Here is a 19,638-nt window from a genome sequence, read left to right as displayed (position 1 = left end):
CGTTACATCTAACTTTGTTGCTTTCCATGCATCCTCACTATTTTGGAATTTTTGTCTCATCCAGATAACAAGTTCAAATAATGTCTCTAATTTTCAGTTAAATTAAAACTTAGAGATTTTTTCTTTTGAGTGCCCAATTTTAAAGTTTTATCTATATTGTAAGTTATCAAACCAGAATTTAGAACCTTAATGGAGTCTGAGACCTTTCTTAGATACATGCATTTCTATCAGTATGATTTCTACTGTCTCTGTCTCTCACTGTTCACACTCTTTCATGGTATGTTTTCCTGATGCAAGCAGGTTAACCAGTTGAATCCTTTCTTGGTGTTCTTTGATGTAGCAATCCCAGGCCAGTGTATCTTTAATTTTCTCCCTAAGTCTATGATTAAAAAAAGAAGGAAGTTAAGGTTCAAAATGGTGTGTTTCCTCTAAAGTATTTTTAAGACTTCTCATTGCAGAGGTTTTCAGCTGCTTCTAAGATCATGTCAATTTAGAAGAGTTCAGCTGAATAAGACAGTGTATCATCCTACACTCCAGCCTGCTGCAAAATTTGGTTGCCATCAGCTCCAAATTCCTGATCTTCTCTGTTTCCATGTGAAGTGATTATGCTACAGAGATGTTTTGTCAGGAAAGCACTGACTTTGTCATCACACCTTAGAAAATAAACAATTTGGTGATTGACTTGCAGTTGTGCACGGTTAAAGTGTTATTATTAAAAACAATAAAAAAACCTGTTGGTTTGGGAGCCAGCCCTTGGGGGCTAAGAGGCTGTTAGAGGTAGGTAGACATGCAGGGGATGGAGAGAAGGAGAGTATCATTACTTCTCCTGTACCCTCTGTGAAAAAAATGCCATTAAAAATTTCCTCTGGTTCCTGCTCCTGCAGATCTTGAGCTCCCTCTAACCTCTTGCTTTTGTAACAAAAACTAAATGGGGATGTGTTTTACACTGAATTCTTAAACTGAAGATTCAGCATTACACAGATGTTTAACTGTATATCCCAGCAGATTTAGGAATTGGAATGGAAATAAGAAAATCTAATGGAATCAAGAGATAAATACATTTTTGTGGTGGAAATGTCTCATATTTACAAAATGTTTCTTCACAATGTGAAAATTTGAAAAGAATAAGCTGTCAATAAGTCATACCACATTACAAAAAGTACGGCAGTATAGCATTTACAAATGTGCACTCCTCGTTGTGTGTATGACAGAAGGTGCACTTGTGACAATTACTATGTCCACTTCTTAATTGTTTGAAAATCTTGTTGTCATGATGTCATATGTTTTCATTAATTTTCGAACTGTTGTACCGGGACTCCATTACACTGTTGGAACTACATAGAGTGAAAATGACCTACTGAATTAGGAGAGATCTCTGCATTTGCATGTTAATAGACTTCCACAAAAGGTATATTCTAGTCCATTAGCAAATACAAATCTATTAATTAAAATGTTTGTGTCCAAGTACGCAAAGGATGACAGAAATAGTTTTTTGACGCATACAGATGAAAGGAGGAAGGTTTAGAATGAGGTTTTTTTGCTAATCTAACCTAAATTGGTACTTAGATAAGTACACTTTATTTTTGAAATAAGAAATGTGTTTTACTTATGCCCATTGTCCTTGATTTCAAAGGTGAGTAAGCTAATGATTCTTAAGTCAACTCCTATTATTGTATTGTCACTTGTTATAACATCCAGATGGTGGCCAGAGGTACTACCACTAGGCAGATGTTTCAGAAAGACTGTGTTCTTACTGAAGACGCCCTTCAGCTAGAACTACAGAAACAAAACTTTAGACAGCGCTGTAGCCAGAACTGTGCCACCAGGTAGTGGATAAATTAAAATGAGTCATTTTTAGTTTCTTTTTTTTTTTTTTTTTTCTTTTCTGCTGTGCTCTGTATGGAAATGACCAGAATAAAATACTACTACAAACTACCAGGACAAAGTACGAACACTGTTGTTGCTATTTAATAGATGTAAACTCAGCTGAGACTGGGTGTGCTTGTTCTTTTTTTCATTCCTCAGAGAGGGTGATCTATTTGTCCTGTAGAAGCAAAACAAAGAAGCAAAGCTACCTGTGCATCACCAACAGGAAAAAAATGTAATCTAAGCCAGTTCTGTATGGTAGAAGGTAATGTTGGCAAGTGATTAGTTGCCATCTTGCAGGTGCTATATTACTTCTTTAAGGAAATGAACTGCTTTAGCTATTAAAGCAATTAAAAGCCATTCAAACAAATGGAGAACGAGGACGTGACAGATCTAACGACTGAACTAGAAAATTAACAGTCATTTTTGTTAGATTAATAGAAAAATCACTAGTGGTATTGACATTTGGGAGTATGTAGTTGCTTTAAAATTTCTACATCCCATTGAAATCAATGGCTACTACTGTAGAACTATATTCAGATTTAACAGCACATTGATCTATTACCCATTTGCATTGTCATAGCTTTTATTATCACTTTTAAAAGCTAGGCATGAGCAAAAGCTTTACCATCTAAGAATGCCTCTTGAAACCCTTCAGATTGTAATGCTTTGAACCTCATTGCTATTGATTTCTTCAAGGTTATTTTCTGTATATTTTTTTGGTACCAAGTTCAAGTCCCATTGACATTATTGGAAGTTTTGCAGATTATTGTAGTAATAGCTGATGCTGACCTTCTGGATTAAATCCTTAAGATAAATATGGAAGGAAGAAACAGCCTGTTCTGATTATATTCAGGTGACTAGATGTTTCTAAATGGAAAATGAAGATGCTGCCTTTCTGACTGCCACAGCTCAGCAGCAGGTGTAGTAATGGGAGTAGAGGAATGAAATAGTTGCATCCTTTCAGGTCAATGGAGGTTGGTTTCTCTGTGGAGAAATTACATTTCTCCAAGTTCATTTAAACAAAGATACACCCTTGTCTTAATCCCTTTTAGAGTACGTTGTTCCTTGTCTTTTGTCACACTAAAAACCTAGCTGGACTACAGAACTACATTATTAGGGGCTAGGTGGTTTCTTACTATTAAAAGAAAACTGTTGAGTTGAAAACATTTTTTTAATTCTGTCTTCTGTTGTTCCTTTATGAGCTCTTATAAGATTGCATACTTAAAGAATGTTTTCTTTGTCTGAATTAAGAGGAATTCCAGGTTCCAGGATCTACTGGTCTCTCATTCCTATGACAAGATGTATGCCTCTAGAAATGCCACTTGCCACTGGAGAATAGGGAGAATTGTGTCAATTTTGACAGGGTTTGAACTAAAGCAAGTTCCTGGCCAGTACAGCCAACTCACAGAGTCGTCAGCATGGGATCTGATACTAGGTCTTCATGACCTTCCATAATGCCTCTGATTGTGCTCAGAGCCTTGAAATGGGCAAGAACTTTGTCAGGGTCTGTTCTGCTAAGGGTGGAGCCATGAACAGCCACAGAAGTGAAAAAATGCTGATTTTATTAAGCATTTGCTTTGGAGAGCTTCACGTAACAGTAGGGTGCAACTGCAGAACGGAAACCATGCAGAATGCATGGTGTAAAATTGTTTGAGAGGACTCCTCGCAATGGTGCTGTGGCTGTGGAAGATGATGTAGAATTTATGCATGTGCAGACACATGTACATTGAGTGCCTGCAACGTAGCTTATGGTAATAAGAAGTGGTATTGCAATTGTTCAAAGCAGTAGAAGAGTGAGAGGTGCACATCTACTGAATAGTTAGTGGCTCGAGGCATTGGAAAGCAAGATTCAGATATAAACTCTAACAGGAAAAGTTGGGCAATTCTGGGCCACTGCTGTGTCTCTCTGAGACAAGCACAGGTTCACCTGGGCAGGAGTGAGAAGATTTTCGCCTTCTCATTAGCTCCTGCCTTCTGTGTCTCCTTCATTGCATTCACATTGTGTATTCCCAGTACAGTGTCACATCATTTTTTTGGTTCCACTCCATCTTTCCTCTTCCGGGAGATGGAGGAGCTACAGCCGTGCCACAGATGGCTTATGTGTCTCGAGCTGAGACACTGCAGTGCAGGCCCACAGCCGCTATATTCTCTGTATGGAGGTGCATACGCTACAGCATTTGACTCGTATGTGGAAGATTTGGTCCTCTTTCCCCTTTGCACCGTGGCTTTTGCTGGCCATTTTGCAAATACTTATGGTCTACCCTATTTCATTGCGTATTTTAGTTTCCCTTGAGCTGTGTCACCATTTAAGTACTGCTTGCTATGTCAGTTTTCATAGCGCTCATTTTTCCACAGTTAAGTGGCTACAGGGCTACAAATATTAAGTGGGCTAGTGCTGCCGTCACTGCCTGTGGGAAGTTTGTTGCTGGTGTTCACTAGGAGCTAATGTAGATACTGTGATAACAGGGTTGAACCCTAATAAATGAACCAGCAGTTGGAGAATTACAGACTAGTTCTAAATCCTCTAAGTCTGTAGAAAAGGTGAAATACTTAAATCTTCATTTTGTGATCAGAAGAAGGCATGAAAGAGAAATTTGCTCTCTGATAGCAATGTCATGTACAGCAATAGAGATAAGAGATAGTGGATATGTTTCTTAAATTATTTTCTTTTATGGTTAACACATCACTAAAAACAAAGATGAATGAGAAGCTGGTGAGATTAATCAGGCCATATGCTGCCATACATTAACAGTGAATGTAAGAACAATGAATGTCAGTCAGTTGCTATTAAACAGAATGGCCAGTAATTTACCACCTCATTAAAAGATCAGGACACCCCATTTTCTTGTATGTGAATAGCAAAACAAATAGTCATTAAAATTTCCTGATAGGGCATTGAGTTCTTCCATCAAACACATTAATTTTGCCTGCATATGAGGAGGAGCAATTTAGCAGAGTAGAACGTCTCCCATGGGGTGTATCAGGGCACAGACTTATACACAAAGACAAGAAAATTGTTTTCCAAAAGCAGTGTCTGTAGGTATGTGAATGGATTTGTGTTTTGTGTATATATGTACTGCATTTCATCAAGATTTGGCATCAAGGGGAAGTATTGCTTTTTACTTGTTGTAGTATTTGCCAGAGCACCTGGATTTCTTTGAGGTTGTTCCCTACTTACTGTACACAATACTCAGAGGTTCAACAGTGCCATCCTGTGGGTGATCTTAAAGGTTTGAAAGCTATGGCAGATAAATAAATGACCTCAGCAGGATAAGTTATTATAGAATATCAGATACTGTGTGTCCCCATGCAATCAGCGAGAGTATTTCCCTCTGGTAGTCAGTCAGACTAATTATTCCTTTTCTGTCCAGAAAGTTAATAACCTAAATAACCAATGGGAAAGTATTTCAGGCAAGCTGATGAGCAGTGTGCTTGTTAGTTTTACTCGATTGCTGAGAAATGTGGTTTTAATCATCTGAGTGTGTTTTTAATCATCTTGGAATTTATTTTTGCAGACAATGCCAAAATCAAAGGCAACTATGTAAATTCAAATAAGCAACCCTATAAAGAAGTATCTGGACATCTTTAAAGAGGCATTAGACTGAAATTACGACTAGTTTGCTTTCATGTTTCACAGAAAATACGAATTCCCAGGCAACCTTGAAGATTAGCTGGATGGTTTGAACAACTGGCCAAATTGCTTTTTATTCCAGAAAGATTGGAGCAGGATTAAAATCTGAAGTTTTGTCGACGGTAGATCAAATTCTGCTCAGAATATTTGGAGAACTTCTGTTCACAGAGTGAATACCATGCCAGGACAAGGTAGAAAATAGCAGAACTTGCTCTAATTAGGTAACAGTTGGAGGATCAATGGGTAACTGCAAATCATACAGTTTCATATAGGTTTTCCATTTTGCTTGCCTAAGCAACTTGTTAACGAGAGTGAATGACATATATTATTTGGAAATGGGCAAGGAAATAATGGGCAAGTAGAAGGTTCTACTCATTTTTCAGATGCCTGCAGTTTTGGGGTGCTGGTGGGAGGGGGAGCGCGCTGCCCGCATGCTGCCCATGCCCCGCCGTACTGGGAGCTGGGTGCAGCTCTGGCTTCTGTGTAGGTAGGTGCCTCTTCAGTTCCCAGCCTGTCCTGGGAATTTCTCCTTTGCTTTCCACAGTTGGAGGCCAACATTGAGCCGCAGTACATCCCACCGCGTGATTTGATTAAAGGGAGGAAACATCAAATTACAAACACCACCGTTATTCTCTGGTACTTAAATTAAGATGTGATCTGTGGTTCTTAAGTCTTTGATAAACATGTGATGCTATTATTATTATATTTCATATGTTTGTTTGCTAGGCCCACTTAAACAGCAAAATGCGATCACCAACGATAAGACGTGTCATTAATTCCCATGAATATGAAAAGACAAATATGAATCATTCCCATTAGAAGATTAACTTAATATGTTTTAAAGTATCTAAAATTTTTTGATCTATTTTAACGAAATATCTTCTAGCCTAACAGAAGCCTTACATCTGTGTAGTTCTGTCTTTTTTAAAGTAGGCTAACCTGTTTTAAATATTGGCATATTGGGAATCTTGAGACTGTGGTTGTACCCTGATTTACAGTATGTATATGAATTTTGGATGGATCATATGTATCTGGAAGATAATCTCTTGTGATATTTAGTTGAAGACAGAAAGGGTAATATCTAAGTATAACCTCTGCACAGAAGAGCTTTCTTTGTAGTCCTGATCAGTTTAAAGATAACTTGAGCCCTGGAGCATCAGCATTCATACAACTTTTATGCATTTCTAATCTAACTGATGTGAATGGGTTTGCATCATATAAATGTCTAATTCTGGTTTTGAATCTCACTGAACTCTTGATCTTGATGCTGCCTTATTTTCAGGAGGTTCTGCATTTAATCCTATGGTATTATAAAGCCATCTGCTATTATTATTTTTAAATATGTATTTTACTTTCTTCAAGTGTAGTTTTCTACTTTTACTATAATGAAGGTAAATGGGAACAATATTCTTCACTCTTTTGTACACCATATGCAAATAGTTCTTAGCTATCTGCTCGGAGAGAAGGTTCTCTATGCTCTCTCAGCTATTTTTTCCACCTTTATTTCTGGTCTGATTCTTTACTTATGGTGTTCCTGGACTGAATACAGTATTTTAAATGAGGTATACTGTGAGGATCCATTTTTACCATTGTTTGTTCTCATTCTTTATTTGTCTTAGCATGTTGGTTTCATTTTTTTTTCTGATCACCAGTGAGCATGGAGCACTCGCCTCCTGCACCAGCTGGCTGTTTTAAGACCCATATCCCATTTGAGGAGTTTTTATAGTTCATGTGGAAAGGGATGATGCATGTGCATGGTTCTGTTTCCTGGTTAGTCGACTCTAAATGTAGGCTTTTGTTCTGGATCACATTGTGAGCAATGCTTGTAGTCCTTTCTCCACATGGAATCTGCCATTCAACTCGCCACTGGAAACCGGCATCAGATCCGGACCCATCCCGTCAGATGATGGTGCCGTCGGGGGTTCAGATGCTGCAAACGGGAGAGTGGCCACGGGTGTTCATCCCCCACATGGCTGTGGAAATGTGCTGCGCTCTTCCCTGCCTTTGGGACCACCCTTAGACAGCTGTGAATCTGTGTGATCTGTATGTGTATACATGCATAGCCTCTGCACGTGTGTGCACGCATACACTGGATATATAGATGGATACAGTGAGTAATTATAAAATGCCCTGTTAATGTAGAAAAGTAATTTATTCTGTTTTTCTTTTTTAAATGGAGTTGGATAAATACTCATCTGCCCTATGTGTGTTCTGTGACCTGTGGGAGATTTCACAATAATCCCAATGTCACTGTGTTTGTCTTTACAGTATGTCTGTCAGAATTCAGTTCAACCAATCCCTCTAAGGTGAAAGCATGAGATTTTAATGTTATTCATGCCTCATTTCAGCTAGTTAATGATCTTTTCAAGTATTCCATTTTCTTTGTGATATACTTGCAATGTCAGATAAAGATCTTATTCCAGCTATGTATTATGAAATAATAGAAATCTTTATTTTATTTGAACACGATCAGGACGAATTAATCCAGTAGAGAGTCTGATGTTAAACAGGTGCAATTCTTAGCAGCATGGCACATATAAAATCAGAGTGAGTTCTTTGAACACTCAGATATTAATAGATGTGGGGTTTTTTTTCTCCATATGTTATAACAAAATAAAGATTTGCTCTGGAAGTATTGACACACACTCTAAGCAGTCTTGGCAAGCACACCATTGTCTTCCTTGCACAATATTGGCTGTGGCTAATACACATATTTATTTAAAGTTAAATACTAAATAGCTTTAAAGCACATATATGTATAAACAAAATCGGTTTTTGTCAGAAAGTAATATTTTTTTCGTTGTCTTGTTTACTGATGCCTAGACAAAGGAATGGTGCGTTTTCAAAACAACATCTGTCAAACCGATTTTCATCAGATTAAGTATATCCTCAAAGCAACCATCACAGCTTACAAAATACTGGGAATGTAGGTTGTGCTTCGCATAAAACACCAATAGAATTTAAAGCACTTGAAAGTGCTTTCAAATGTAGCGATGATAGCCTGTGCATATTCCCCCTTTTTGTTTCTATTTTCGGTGGGTACTTGGGAGAGATAATGAGTGATGTTGCAACACTGCAATCCCAGTAGATGTCCCAGAATGCAATTATGGATTTATAGTCCTGGCAGCTAATCTGGGTCTGAAAATGCCAATGGTTTGAGAGTCTGGCAGCAGAGATGGAATTTATTGCGAAGAAGTTAATCTGGAGAAATACTTTTTTCATTAAGAATGGAATTGAAGTGTGAATCAGCGACTGAATATCTAGACCTTCTCTCTTCTGTTTAATTCTTCATTAGTATAGATGTGTGATTATATATGCTCTGGCCTGATTCTGGTTCTATAAATTATCAAAGATAATTGATAATATTAAGTTTTTAAAGATCTTTTCTGGGACAATATAGTAAAATTGAGGGGAAAGCCAGTGGCTTTACCAGAACATAAATATAGACACAGTCAATCATTCAAGTTTCTGGCCAGCTTTTTGTCTTTTGTCCTGCTAGAGAATAATGCATGATAATGCACTCCATAAGAGGCTGGTGTATCTTCCATAGGCACAAAGCATTTTGCCGTTGTAATTAGTGAAGTAGAGAGGTGCAGCCTCGTTACAGCATGTGCTGCAGCTGAGTGTGGGAACTCAGGTCAGCCAGAAATGAGTCCTGGGGTTTCTGCAGAAGATCTTTGTGGATGAAGGTTAGAGGTGTTTGAGCTGTAAGCCACATCAGCGTTCCCATTCGTTCTTCCATTTAGAAGTTGGAAATCTAGCATAATGCAAGAAGAGTCCAATCAAAAAGCCATGGAGAGGATAAAAGTCAAGGATATATCTGTTCAGCTGCATAGAGATGTAGATACATTTTTACAATTCTGGATTACTGTTTGGTTGTTCCTGATGTGTCAGTGGTTTGCCCTGTGCTATCCTAAAATGTTCCACATTAACCTTAGGTGAGTTAGTGTGAGGTGTTTTACATGCACCTGTGGGATTGTCCTCATTAGCATTCTGTTTCTAAGACAGTGCAGCTGAAGACAGTCCCAAGCACCAGGGCTAAATATGTTATTTATGGTAGTGTTCAAGTGCTTTATATCTGAAAGATATAATTTTTACCAGGAAAATGGTACCAATGATTCTTGTCTTTTTTATAATGATATGCTAGCTAATTCCGCAGTGCTACCTGAAGCATAAATCTCAGACTGGATTTTTGGTTTTAACTAATTCTGAAAATGTTTCTTGTAGGATCATCAGCTTAGTTCCTTAGACAAAGCAACGTACAACTAAGTAAAAATAAGTACAAAAATGTATCAAATATTTTAACATTATCCAGATTTATTGTGTACCCAGGGAACTTGGCACTTGCAAACTCGGGTCCTTTAAATGTTGATAGTAGGGTTTCTGAGAAGACTTTTATGATTTCCAGTGGGAAAAGCTGTGCTTGAAACAGCCATTGCGCTCGAGGTTCCTTCTGGTTGTCATTTTTAGCCAAAACCAGGGAGCATTTATCTTGTTTTTAAAGCAGGAAGTATGGAACAGACAGCAGATAATACAGCCTGGTGCTAGGCAGACAAGCCGTAGCACATTCAGCAAATATAGGCTCTTTTTGGGAAACATTTATTTGAATTTCATGTGTCATCCAAGCATAGTGAACACTGAAAGGTCATAGAAAGAACATAAGGAAAAAAAATAATCTGATTTGAATTTCTCACTATACAATATTAATAATAATGTGACTTCAAGCAATCAACTGTTTCTCTGAGTGTGACTAAAGCCAGATTCCATGTATGGTTGAAGAATAACTTGCCATGCATTTTTTTTTCTGTTTGCTGTCGATTTCCTTTATAGTGTCATGGTGTTAGTTTATGAATGGTACCTTGAGCCACTGCAGTACATCTGTGTTTTCTTAGTCAGAGTTATTTCTTTGAGTTTTTTACTCAGCATCCAGGAAATCCCATGCAAACTGTAACATACTCCTTGGCTCAGTACGATTAGGATAAAATGAGAGTGTTTTCCTATTGATTTTTGTTTCCTATTAGTTTATATTGGCAGAAGATTAGATTGAAGAAGTCTAATATAGCTATCAAAATATTCTTTCTCAGTGCAGGAAACATCACTGCTACTCTTAAATGGAGGTATTTTAGAGCAGAACTTCCTTCTTTTCTCCCTTTTTCTACTCCTGTCTTTCTCCTTCTGACTTTCAAAGATTTCTTGAAGGGGTGATGAGTCTTATTGAATAACTAGCGTATTAAGAGACTGTGTAGCAAAACCATAACTTAAACAGGGCTCAGACAATATTTATTAGACTATTATATCAAGGTCTAATACTGTACTGCTTGTTACCTTAACTTTACATAGCATCATATTAATAAATCTTTACAAGCTGTGTAGTTGTAAAGTGCATCATAATAATCTTTATCATTCCTCTAATAAATCATTTGATTTGTATTTGCTTTGTGTTGTTCCAACCTTGTCAGCAATAACATCACAGAGTAGGGATCCTTCTTGTGCTCCAGTTAATGAACTACCTGCTCTGAGTCCTTGGTTATGGACGTGCTCAGAGGGAGGCACAACTTCATCTCCGCACCCTCTTTCCCTTCTCAATGCCTCAGGTTACATGGTTTTCTGACAGAAGTATTATCTTTATTGTGGAGATTTTCTGGAGCTCCTGGTCTCCATCCTTCTGCAGACCCCATGCAGATGTATGGTTTTACTTGCCCGCTAGACGACTGAAGTTGCTAAGTATTTATAATTTAGGCACTGTGGCAATGCCCACCACCATGTGTGAGCTGTTAGACATGGCTGTACTTTGGCCTCCCTGTAGAGGTGGTCAGTTCAATAGATCAGTGGCCCAGGGAAACTGATCCCTCATGCTGACCAGGCTTCAGAATCACATAGAAGCACAGAATCACAGAATGTTAGGGATTGTAAGGGACCTTGAAAGATCATCTAATCCAATCCCCCCGCTGGAGCGGGAACATCTGGACGAGATTACACAGGAATGTGTCCAGGTGGGGTTTGAATGTCTCCAGAGAAGGAGACTCCACAGCCCCCCTGGGCAGCTTGTTCCAGTGCTCTGTCACCCTCACTGAGAAGAAGTTTCTTCTCAAATTTAAGTGGAACCTCTTGTGTTCCAGTTTGAACCCCTTACCCCTTATCTTATCATTGTTTGCCACCGAGAAGAGCCTGGCTCCATCCTCGTGACATTCACCCTTTATAAACATTAATGAGGTCACCCCTCAGGATCCTCTTCTCCAAGCTAAAGAGACCCAGCTCCCTCAACCTTTCCTCACAAGGGAGATGCTCCACTCCCTTAATCATCTTCATGGTTCTGCGCTGGACTCTCTCCAGCAGTTCCCTGTACTTCTTGAACTGAGGGGCCCAGAACTGGACACAATATTCCAGATGTGGTCTCACCAGGGCAGAGTAGAGGGAAAGGAGAGCCTCTCTCAACCTACTAACCACCCCCCTTCTAATACACCCCAGGATGCTATTGGCCTTCCTGGCCACAAGGGCACAGTGCTGGCCCATGGTCATCCTGCTGTCCACCAGGACCCCCAGGTTCCTTTCCCCTACACTGCTCCCTAGCAGGTCGTTCTCTAGCTTATACTGGAACTTGGGGTTTTTCCTGCCCAGATGCAAGACTCTACACTTGCACTTGTTATATTTCATTAAATTTTTCCCCACCCAGCTCTCCATCCTGTCCAGGTCTTGCTGGATGGCAGCACAGCCTTCTGGTGTGTCAGCCACTCCTCCCAGCTTGATGTCATCAGCAAACTTGCTGATAGTGCACTCTATTCCCTCATCCAAGTTGTTGATGAATATATTGAATAATACAGGCCCCAGTACTGACCCCTGAGGCACTCCACTAGATACAGGCCTCCAACTGGACTCTGCCCCCTTGACCACGACTCTCTGGCTTCTTTCCTTCAGCTAGTTCACAGTCTACCTCACTACCTGATCGTCCAGTCCACACTCCCTCAGTTTAGCTATGAAGATGCTGTGGGAGACTGCGTCATATGCTTTAATGAAATCAAGATAGACCACATCCGCTGCTTTACCATCATCTGTCCACCTGGTTATGTCCTCATAAAAGGCTATGAGATAGGTTAGGCATAACTTCCCCTTGGTGAAGCCATGCTGACTGCCCCTAATGACCCTCTTATCCTTGATATGCCTTGAGATGGCGCCAAGGATAAGTTGTTCCATCACCTTTCCAGGGATGGAGGTGAGGCTGACCGGTCTATAGTTACCCGGGTCCTCCTTCTTGCCCTTTTTTTGAAGACTGGAGAAACATTTGCTTTCCTCCAGTCCTCAGGCACCTCTCCCGTTTCCCAAGAATTGGCAAAGATGATGGAGAGTGGTCTAGCAATGACCTCAGCCAGCTCCCTCAGCATCCGTGGGTGCATCCCATCTGGACCCATGGATTTATGGATGTCCAGGTTGCTTAATTGGTCCCTAACCCAGTCCTCATCAACTAAAGCCTTCCTCTGGGGCCTCAGGGGTACAGGGCTTGTCAGGACAGCTTCTGGCGGAGTAGGCAGAGACAAAGAAGTCATTCAGTAACTCTGCCTTCTCTGTATCTTCTGTCACCAGGGCACCCACCTTTTTCATCAGTAGGCCTACATTGCCTCTGGTGTTAGTTTTATCTGCCATGTATTTGAAAAAGCTCTTTCTGTTGTCTTTGACCCCCCTCGCCAGGTTTAATTCTAAGGAGGCCTTAGCTTTCCTAGTTGCCTCCCTACACCCTCTGACAATAGCTTTATATTCTCCCCAAGTGGCCAGCCCCTGCTTCCATGATCTGTAAACTCTTCCACTTGAGCTTACCCAGCAGTTCCCTGTTTAACCACGCAGGTCTCCTGGCTCCCTTCCTTGACTTCCTACGTGTCTGGATGCTCTGATCTTGAGCTTGGAAGAAGCAGTCCCTGAGCACTAACCAACTATCTTGGGCCCCTTTACCTTCAAGCAGCCTTACCCATGGGATTTCCCCTAGCAATTGCTTGAAAAGGCCAAAGCGGGCCCTACTGAAGTCCAGGGTCGCGATTCTGCTTGGTATTCTGTTCCTGCTACATGAGATCCTGAACTCCGCCATCATTTCATGGTCTCTGCAGCCAAGGCAGCCCTCAACCTTTACGACTTCAACCAGACACTCCTTGTTAGTGAATTCAGGGTCGAATTTCAGCTGTGGAGAGTCTTTTTCATTTGGCATGGATGAAGGTCTGCAATGAAAAAGCAGGGCAGACTTTGCTTTACGTTTTTTAACATTTATTTTACTGCAGACATGATTCTCCTATGTAACAGAATAGATAAATATCTGCTTGAGAATCTCGGTTTAACGTACTGGGTGTTGTTTTCCTGAGACTCAGAATCTTAATCCATTTGTTTGACAGATATAAATTTGAATTTAATTTTATTCTCTATCATAGCAGTAAGTTTAGTCCAACTATAGTTTTCATTGTTGCAATACAAATATACTAAGCCTAAAGTACTGCTGGCAGCTTATACATGAAATTTGAGGATTAAGAAACCAGTGCAAACAAACAAAGACACTCAGCTTTAAGCAAGGAGCAGAGTGTTGTTGGACTAGCCTTTTACTGCTGTCACAATTAATGTGAAGGAATAGCAGCCAAAACCTATAGATCTGTTCTTGGCTGTAAATACCAAGGCAATAGTCATTTGAAGAGGAAATTTGTGTTGTCTGTTTGAAACATTCATTAAATGCCAAAAATGCAACTTGGTTTTTGCCTTCTATGTGTGATATAATTTTCATTTTTACCTGCTAAATAATTTGTACGAATAATCTGTATTATTTTTTTCAGCCCACCTAAACCAACGGTGTTCATCTCCGGTGTCATTGCTAGGGTAAGATTACCATTAAATTTCTTTCAATCATAGAAAAGTGATTGTAGGCTTTCCAGAATTATCACTGATCACAGCAAAATTAAGCTTTTTCATTCCCCTTCCTTTTTCATGAGAAGAGGCTTAATGTTTTGTGTATTTGTGTAATTCCCTTTGAGCATTCTTTTTGTGTGAAATTGAAATTATTTATTGAAATTACTCCCACCGTTTTACTTTGAATTTTAGCACTTTCAGTTTATTGGATCTTCTTTTCATATCTAAGCTAGATATTACTGCATTCATTTTCTTTGAAAGTGGTTGCATGTAATATGCTGCTATAGCTTGATCTGTGATGAGGAGCAACACTCCTGCCTGCAAGGATACGTGTTTGAAGATATGTGCTTCAGCTGCCATATGTGCCTTGAGGTACTTGGATTTCCAGGCATTGTTCCCTGGATTTTAACAGCAGGCAGGACCTGGAAATCCATAAGCTAAATCATTAGTATTTACTAGCCATTAATCATATGGTCAGTAATTCATGTCTTGTGTGCTGTGACAGGGTTTTTATCATGGCTTTACCTGATGAGTACCTTTATCATGATTGCCTTAACACCACTGGGGTGTGTAATAGGTTGGTTTACCTGTAAGATGCTATCGTTGTGTCAGATCACGTAGGTGGAAAGAGTAAGCTGATGCCATTTTCCCCAGCCCATAGGGGTAAGTAGACAGGGACTGCTGTATTTCTTGGAGCTCCATCTGCACCAAAGTGGATACCTCTTTAGGCATTTAGATGCCTAATTAACCTCTAACTAATTATTGCATTAATGTTTAGTAATTTTTATAGCACTTTAACAGTTGTAGGGTAGTGGTATTTTTTTATGAGTGATAGAGGAAATCTCAGACTAAAAAACACAGGCCTCCAGTTTCGTGGGCATGCAAAAGCTTGAAAATGCCCACAGGGGCTAGTCACTCTCTGTCCTTAGTGGTCTTGAAAATCAACTTGAGTAAGCTGGTCTGATCTGATAGCTAGCTCTGCTTTGAGCAGGAGGTTGGACTAGAGACATCCTGGGATGCTTTCCAACCTGAATTATTTTACAATATTATGATTTGAAGATAGGCATTTTTTGCTAGCACTTACAGTACTTATCGTACTTACTAGACTGACTGTCACCTGCTCAACTGTTACAGTACCCACGAGTCATAGAAGAGCTGCATTCACATCACCTGTTTGAGACAACAAGGTGTGAGGGTTCAAAGAGGCATGGAAAAAGCAAACAGCAGCATCAGGGGGAAAGAAGGTATAAAATGTCAAGTCTGAGCAGAGGAGAAGTTTGAAAACTACTGGAGTAGTGAAAAAATGTAAGAAGTTAACCTAGTGATTAAAATTTTTTAAAAAGTCGTGTCAGAACAGAAAGGAAGAACTTGGAGTAGATTGAAATGGGGTCAGGTGTGAAACAGGCCATGTGAAACATAAGCTTCATAAAAAAATATTATAAAAAATATGCCTGTGTAAGATTGTCACCCCATGAGCCGATGGCGTACAGGGAGCTTCTGACTTACGTTTGTCCCAGAGGGAAGTTGTGGTGCTATTTTGCTCCCCCGTCACTGAGCACCAGCAGCAGTTGTTTCCCGCTATTTTTTGAAAACCTCATGGGACTGACTCTAGAAATGACAGTTGTTAACAGGTGGCGTAAGGGTTACACCTGCACTGACCCTGCCTAGCAGTGGCACTTGAGAACTAACGCTGGGAGACCTGGCTAAAAGCACACGTTAATCTTAAAAGCCAGCCACCCCTAAGACTGGGGCCAAAAGTAGTTTTAGATCCCACCTTTCTTCCCACGGAACTGGCATTCCTGCAGTAGGTTTCCTTCTGCAGGCAGTTTTTCATGCTACCTTACCTTGCTGGTGAAGTAATCTCCTCTTACCAGTGGCTCTGTGAAAACCAAATAAGTCAAGGAGATCTGACGATACCAGTGAAAGTGGCAGAGCGTGAGGAGCCTTTAAGCACTTGAAGATAGGAGAGGGTTTTTTTTTTTCCCTTGGATCATTTTAAGATACTGCATTCTTGCATGGCGTGTGTAATTGGAAGAAGTGAAACTTGTGTAAGTGAAATTTTGAAGCTGGCTAAAAGAATGTCAAGATAGGATGTGTACAAGGGGACTTGAGAGAAACATGCAACAGTGTTTTCCATCTGCTCTTCACACTTTTAAAACTTAAATACATTTGAACTGGAAAGTACACTTTCGAGATTTCTTAAATTTTTCCTGGTGTGTTCTTTGAACAGGGTGATAAGGACTTCCCTCCAGCTGCGGCTCAGGTGGCTCATCAGAAACCACATCCTTCTGTGGAAAAGCTTCCTCACCCGCAACATGTCAAACAGCACATCCACCAGCCTCGCAAGTGAGCTCTCCGACAAGATCTCAACCAAACTGCCGTCAGCAAATAAGTTTTCAAAATAAGACCAAAACCCTTTAGGATTCACACTGTCGAATCACTAAAATAATATGCTGTTTCTTTTACTTTAATTCTCAAGGGTTAATAAAAATGAAGACATTGTTTAGTTGTTATCCCACATGGAAAATTCTCTTTTAAGTATTTGCTGATCAAGGGTGGGTTTTTAATAAGATTTTCTCATTGCCAAGATAAAACTTTAGTACGATTAATGAGCTTAAAACTTGTACTTTTAGTTGTGAAGTCACAATAGCAGATAGTTAATGTAGTTTTTATGCTAAGCTAGTAAGGAAGAATAGCCCTTTTGTATTGGTACCTTGACTATCTGGAGGGAGTTTGTTGAGACAAATTGGTGTTTGTCTTGATTATTTAGAACCCTTGGAGTCTTCAGTAGCCTACGGTGTTACACCCCAGTAGCTGTGCCCTCTGATTTCAACTAGTGAGATGAAAAAAGAGCCCAAAACCATTTTCAAGTGGGCAGAAATCCAGCTGAATCTTCTTCACACCCCTTTGCACAGTCTTTGAAGGTCTGTGGGTGTGGAGAGGGGAGAGAAATCAAGGTTACGAGACCGCTGCTGCTGTAAGCAACTGATTTGTGGTCTCATGGGTCTCACTGGGGGCTGTATTTTTATGAGGTGCTGACTTCTCAATTCCAATAGCAAACTGAAGGACCTCAGGACCCTCCAGAATTGAACTTAAAGAAAATAAACTGATGAAAAATATGTTTTATTTTTTTAACTTGCAGTTTGAGGACACCGTTTGAAATTAAGAGATATCATTAGTAAATATTTTTAACTTTATGACTCAGCCTCTGTTGTGTTTTTTCCTAGTCTTCTTATTGTGAATAAGGACAGTGGTAACATGAGGGAATAAAAAAGTTACTTTTCAAATAGAGCAATCTGGTTAGTTTAAATCTTTTGGCTGCACAGTTCAAAATCATTTAGCTGTATTATTTTGCTTCTGCAACTCATCTCTGTAAAACCCAGAAAAAAAATTTTTTAAACATTCTACCTACATTTTGAAAGTGTACTGCCGTTTTTAACCGACTATAGATACAGTAAAGCCTTTAGTACTCTCTAGGTTTACAAAACTTCTAATAATGTCAAAAAAGTGGGTACCGGAGCTAGTACTGCAAGCATACACCTGGCAAATCAGTGGAAGTTTGGGTTCACTTGGGGTTTTACTAGTTCATTTATGTTTCAAATCAAATACTATAGTAAACCAGTGAGGAGAGTTTTCAAAATACTATATGTTTAAAAATTTCTGCAGATTAAATACTAATTCCCCGAGTAGCTGATTTAAAATACCAACAACAAAAAAACCATGTGAAATATGGCCCATTTCACAAGTGGGATCTGGGTGAGAGAGACTTGGCATTTCCATCTCTTCATAGGCTTGAAATGGAAATGATGTTTTGGAAAGGATATGCGTGGATATATTTATTCTACACCCAAGGAAGGATGTACAATCTGTATATGCAGTCCTTATTTTCAATTTAATTAAATAACCATACTTGCCTTAGGGAACGAGTATTGTTTATAAGAATTATTCTGTATTAGAATATGCATAATTTGTAAAATATGCTTTCTGCTTTTGATGTTGGTACGTCTGAGGCCTTGTTCGTAGCCACTGATGAGTGTAGAAGTGATTCACACATGAGTAACTCATTCACAAGGGGAGCATTGTTGAGTCTCATGGAATATCTGCATGAGGTAGTTTTCTGGCAGGAACGTTTGCAGATTCAGGACAGAAAGTGGTGGCATCTCGTTGATGGTGCAGCCAGCAGCTGTCAGTGATGCGTCAGTGATGAAGCAGATTGTCACAGTTGTTTGGTACTGGTAGCTGCTGGATTGAGAGTGAGCTGGATGGTTTTGTGCCCACATCTGGAGTAGCGTCTCTGCTGCAGCTGTAGTCAGTGGTGATGTAGTCAAGACAGTTGGTAGAGTTTAGGTATGGCGTCTTCAACCAAATGGAAGTGTCTTTCAAGATGAGCTGGGTCACTCTTGACTCCGTCGACTGCAGTGGAAAACAAAGCATAACCTAGGGTAGGAGCACACGGTTAGATGGGGCTGGGTACCTCTACTCTGTGTTTAGAAATCACACAGAATCACAGAATGTGCTCGTAGAAATGCATATCTCTGTCTTCTGAAAGCAACACCACATTTCCATTCTAGTACTGAAACTTAGGAACATGGATGCTTTTAAATGACAAACTACTGCTTCTGGTTGTTAATGCAATGTACACAACATATATATAGACAATACCTGAATTTTGTCTTTGATTACTTAGATGAGTATGTAAGTTTGTACAATGGAGTATGACTCTCAAGATAGCTTTAGTGGCTTTTAGAGTGCAGGAATTCCTATATGGTTAGAAAATGTCACTGTATGAAAGCATATTATATATTGTTTGCAGGTATCCATGTTTATACATTGGTGTCCTTACCAAAGCATTACCATGCCCAAAATAAAGAATCGTGATCTGGATTGCCTACTGATGATTATTGATATTTTAAAGTATGTTACAATAACATACAAACACAGGAGATGTTCAGATGTTATCTTGAAATGATTGCAAAATAAATTTTCTGTAATCGTCAATGTGGCGATAATGTAACAATAAAGCATGCAGATATATATTGGGCTGTTTGGTTTTTTTTTTCCTGTAAGTACAATGTAAATCAGCAGGGTGCAGTTCTGTGGGGTTTATGGGATTTTATTACAGATTGTGGCACAACTAATCAACACTTTATAGATAGTGAAGTTTATTAGGAAATTTTATGACACAGTGGATGAGCTGGTTTGGATAGTCCAGTCTCATTCAAAATAAGAACTAGATGCTGCCAGCTAGAATGGGAGTTGCTCTT

General features: G+C 39.6%; 1 protein-coding gene across 1 annotated transcript in view; it reads left to right on the top strand.

Moving 5' to 3' along the window:
- DAP (death associated protein) overlaps positions 1 to 19,408 on the top strand; it is a 57,496-nt gene extending 38,088 nt beyond the window's left edge. The window contains exons 3-4 of the mRNA XM_082044474.1: positions 14,302 to 14,344; positions 16,605 to 19,408. Of these exons, the coding sequence (XP_081900600.1) occupies positions 14,302 to 14,344; positions 16,605 to 16,724 (163 nt within the window). The 3' untranslated portion in view covers positions 16,725 to 19,408. The remainder of the gene's footprint in view (positions 1 to 14,301; positions 14,345 to 16,604) is intronic.
- Positions 19,409 to 19,638: the final 230 nt, after the last annotated feature.

Source organism: Streptopelia decaocto (assembly GCF_964273445.1).
Source record: "Streptopelia decaocto genome assembly, chromosome: 2".
NCBI classification, from domain to species: Eukaryota; Metazoa; Chordata; class Aves; order Columbiformes; family Columbidae; genus Streptopelia; species Streptopelia decaocto.
The sequence above is the reverse complement of the archived record's forward strand: the minus strand, read 5'-3'. Positions and strand labels throughout refer to the sequence as shown.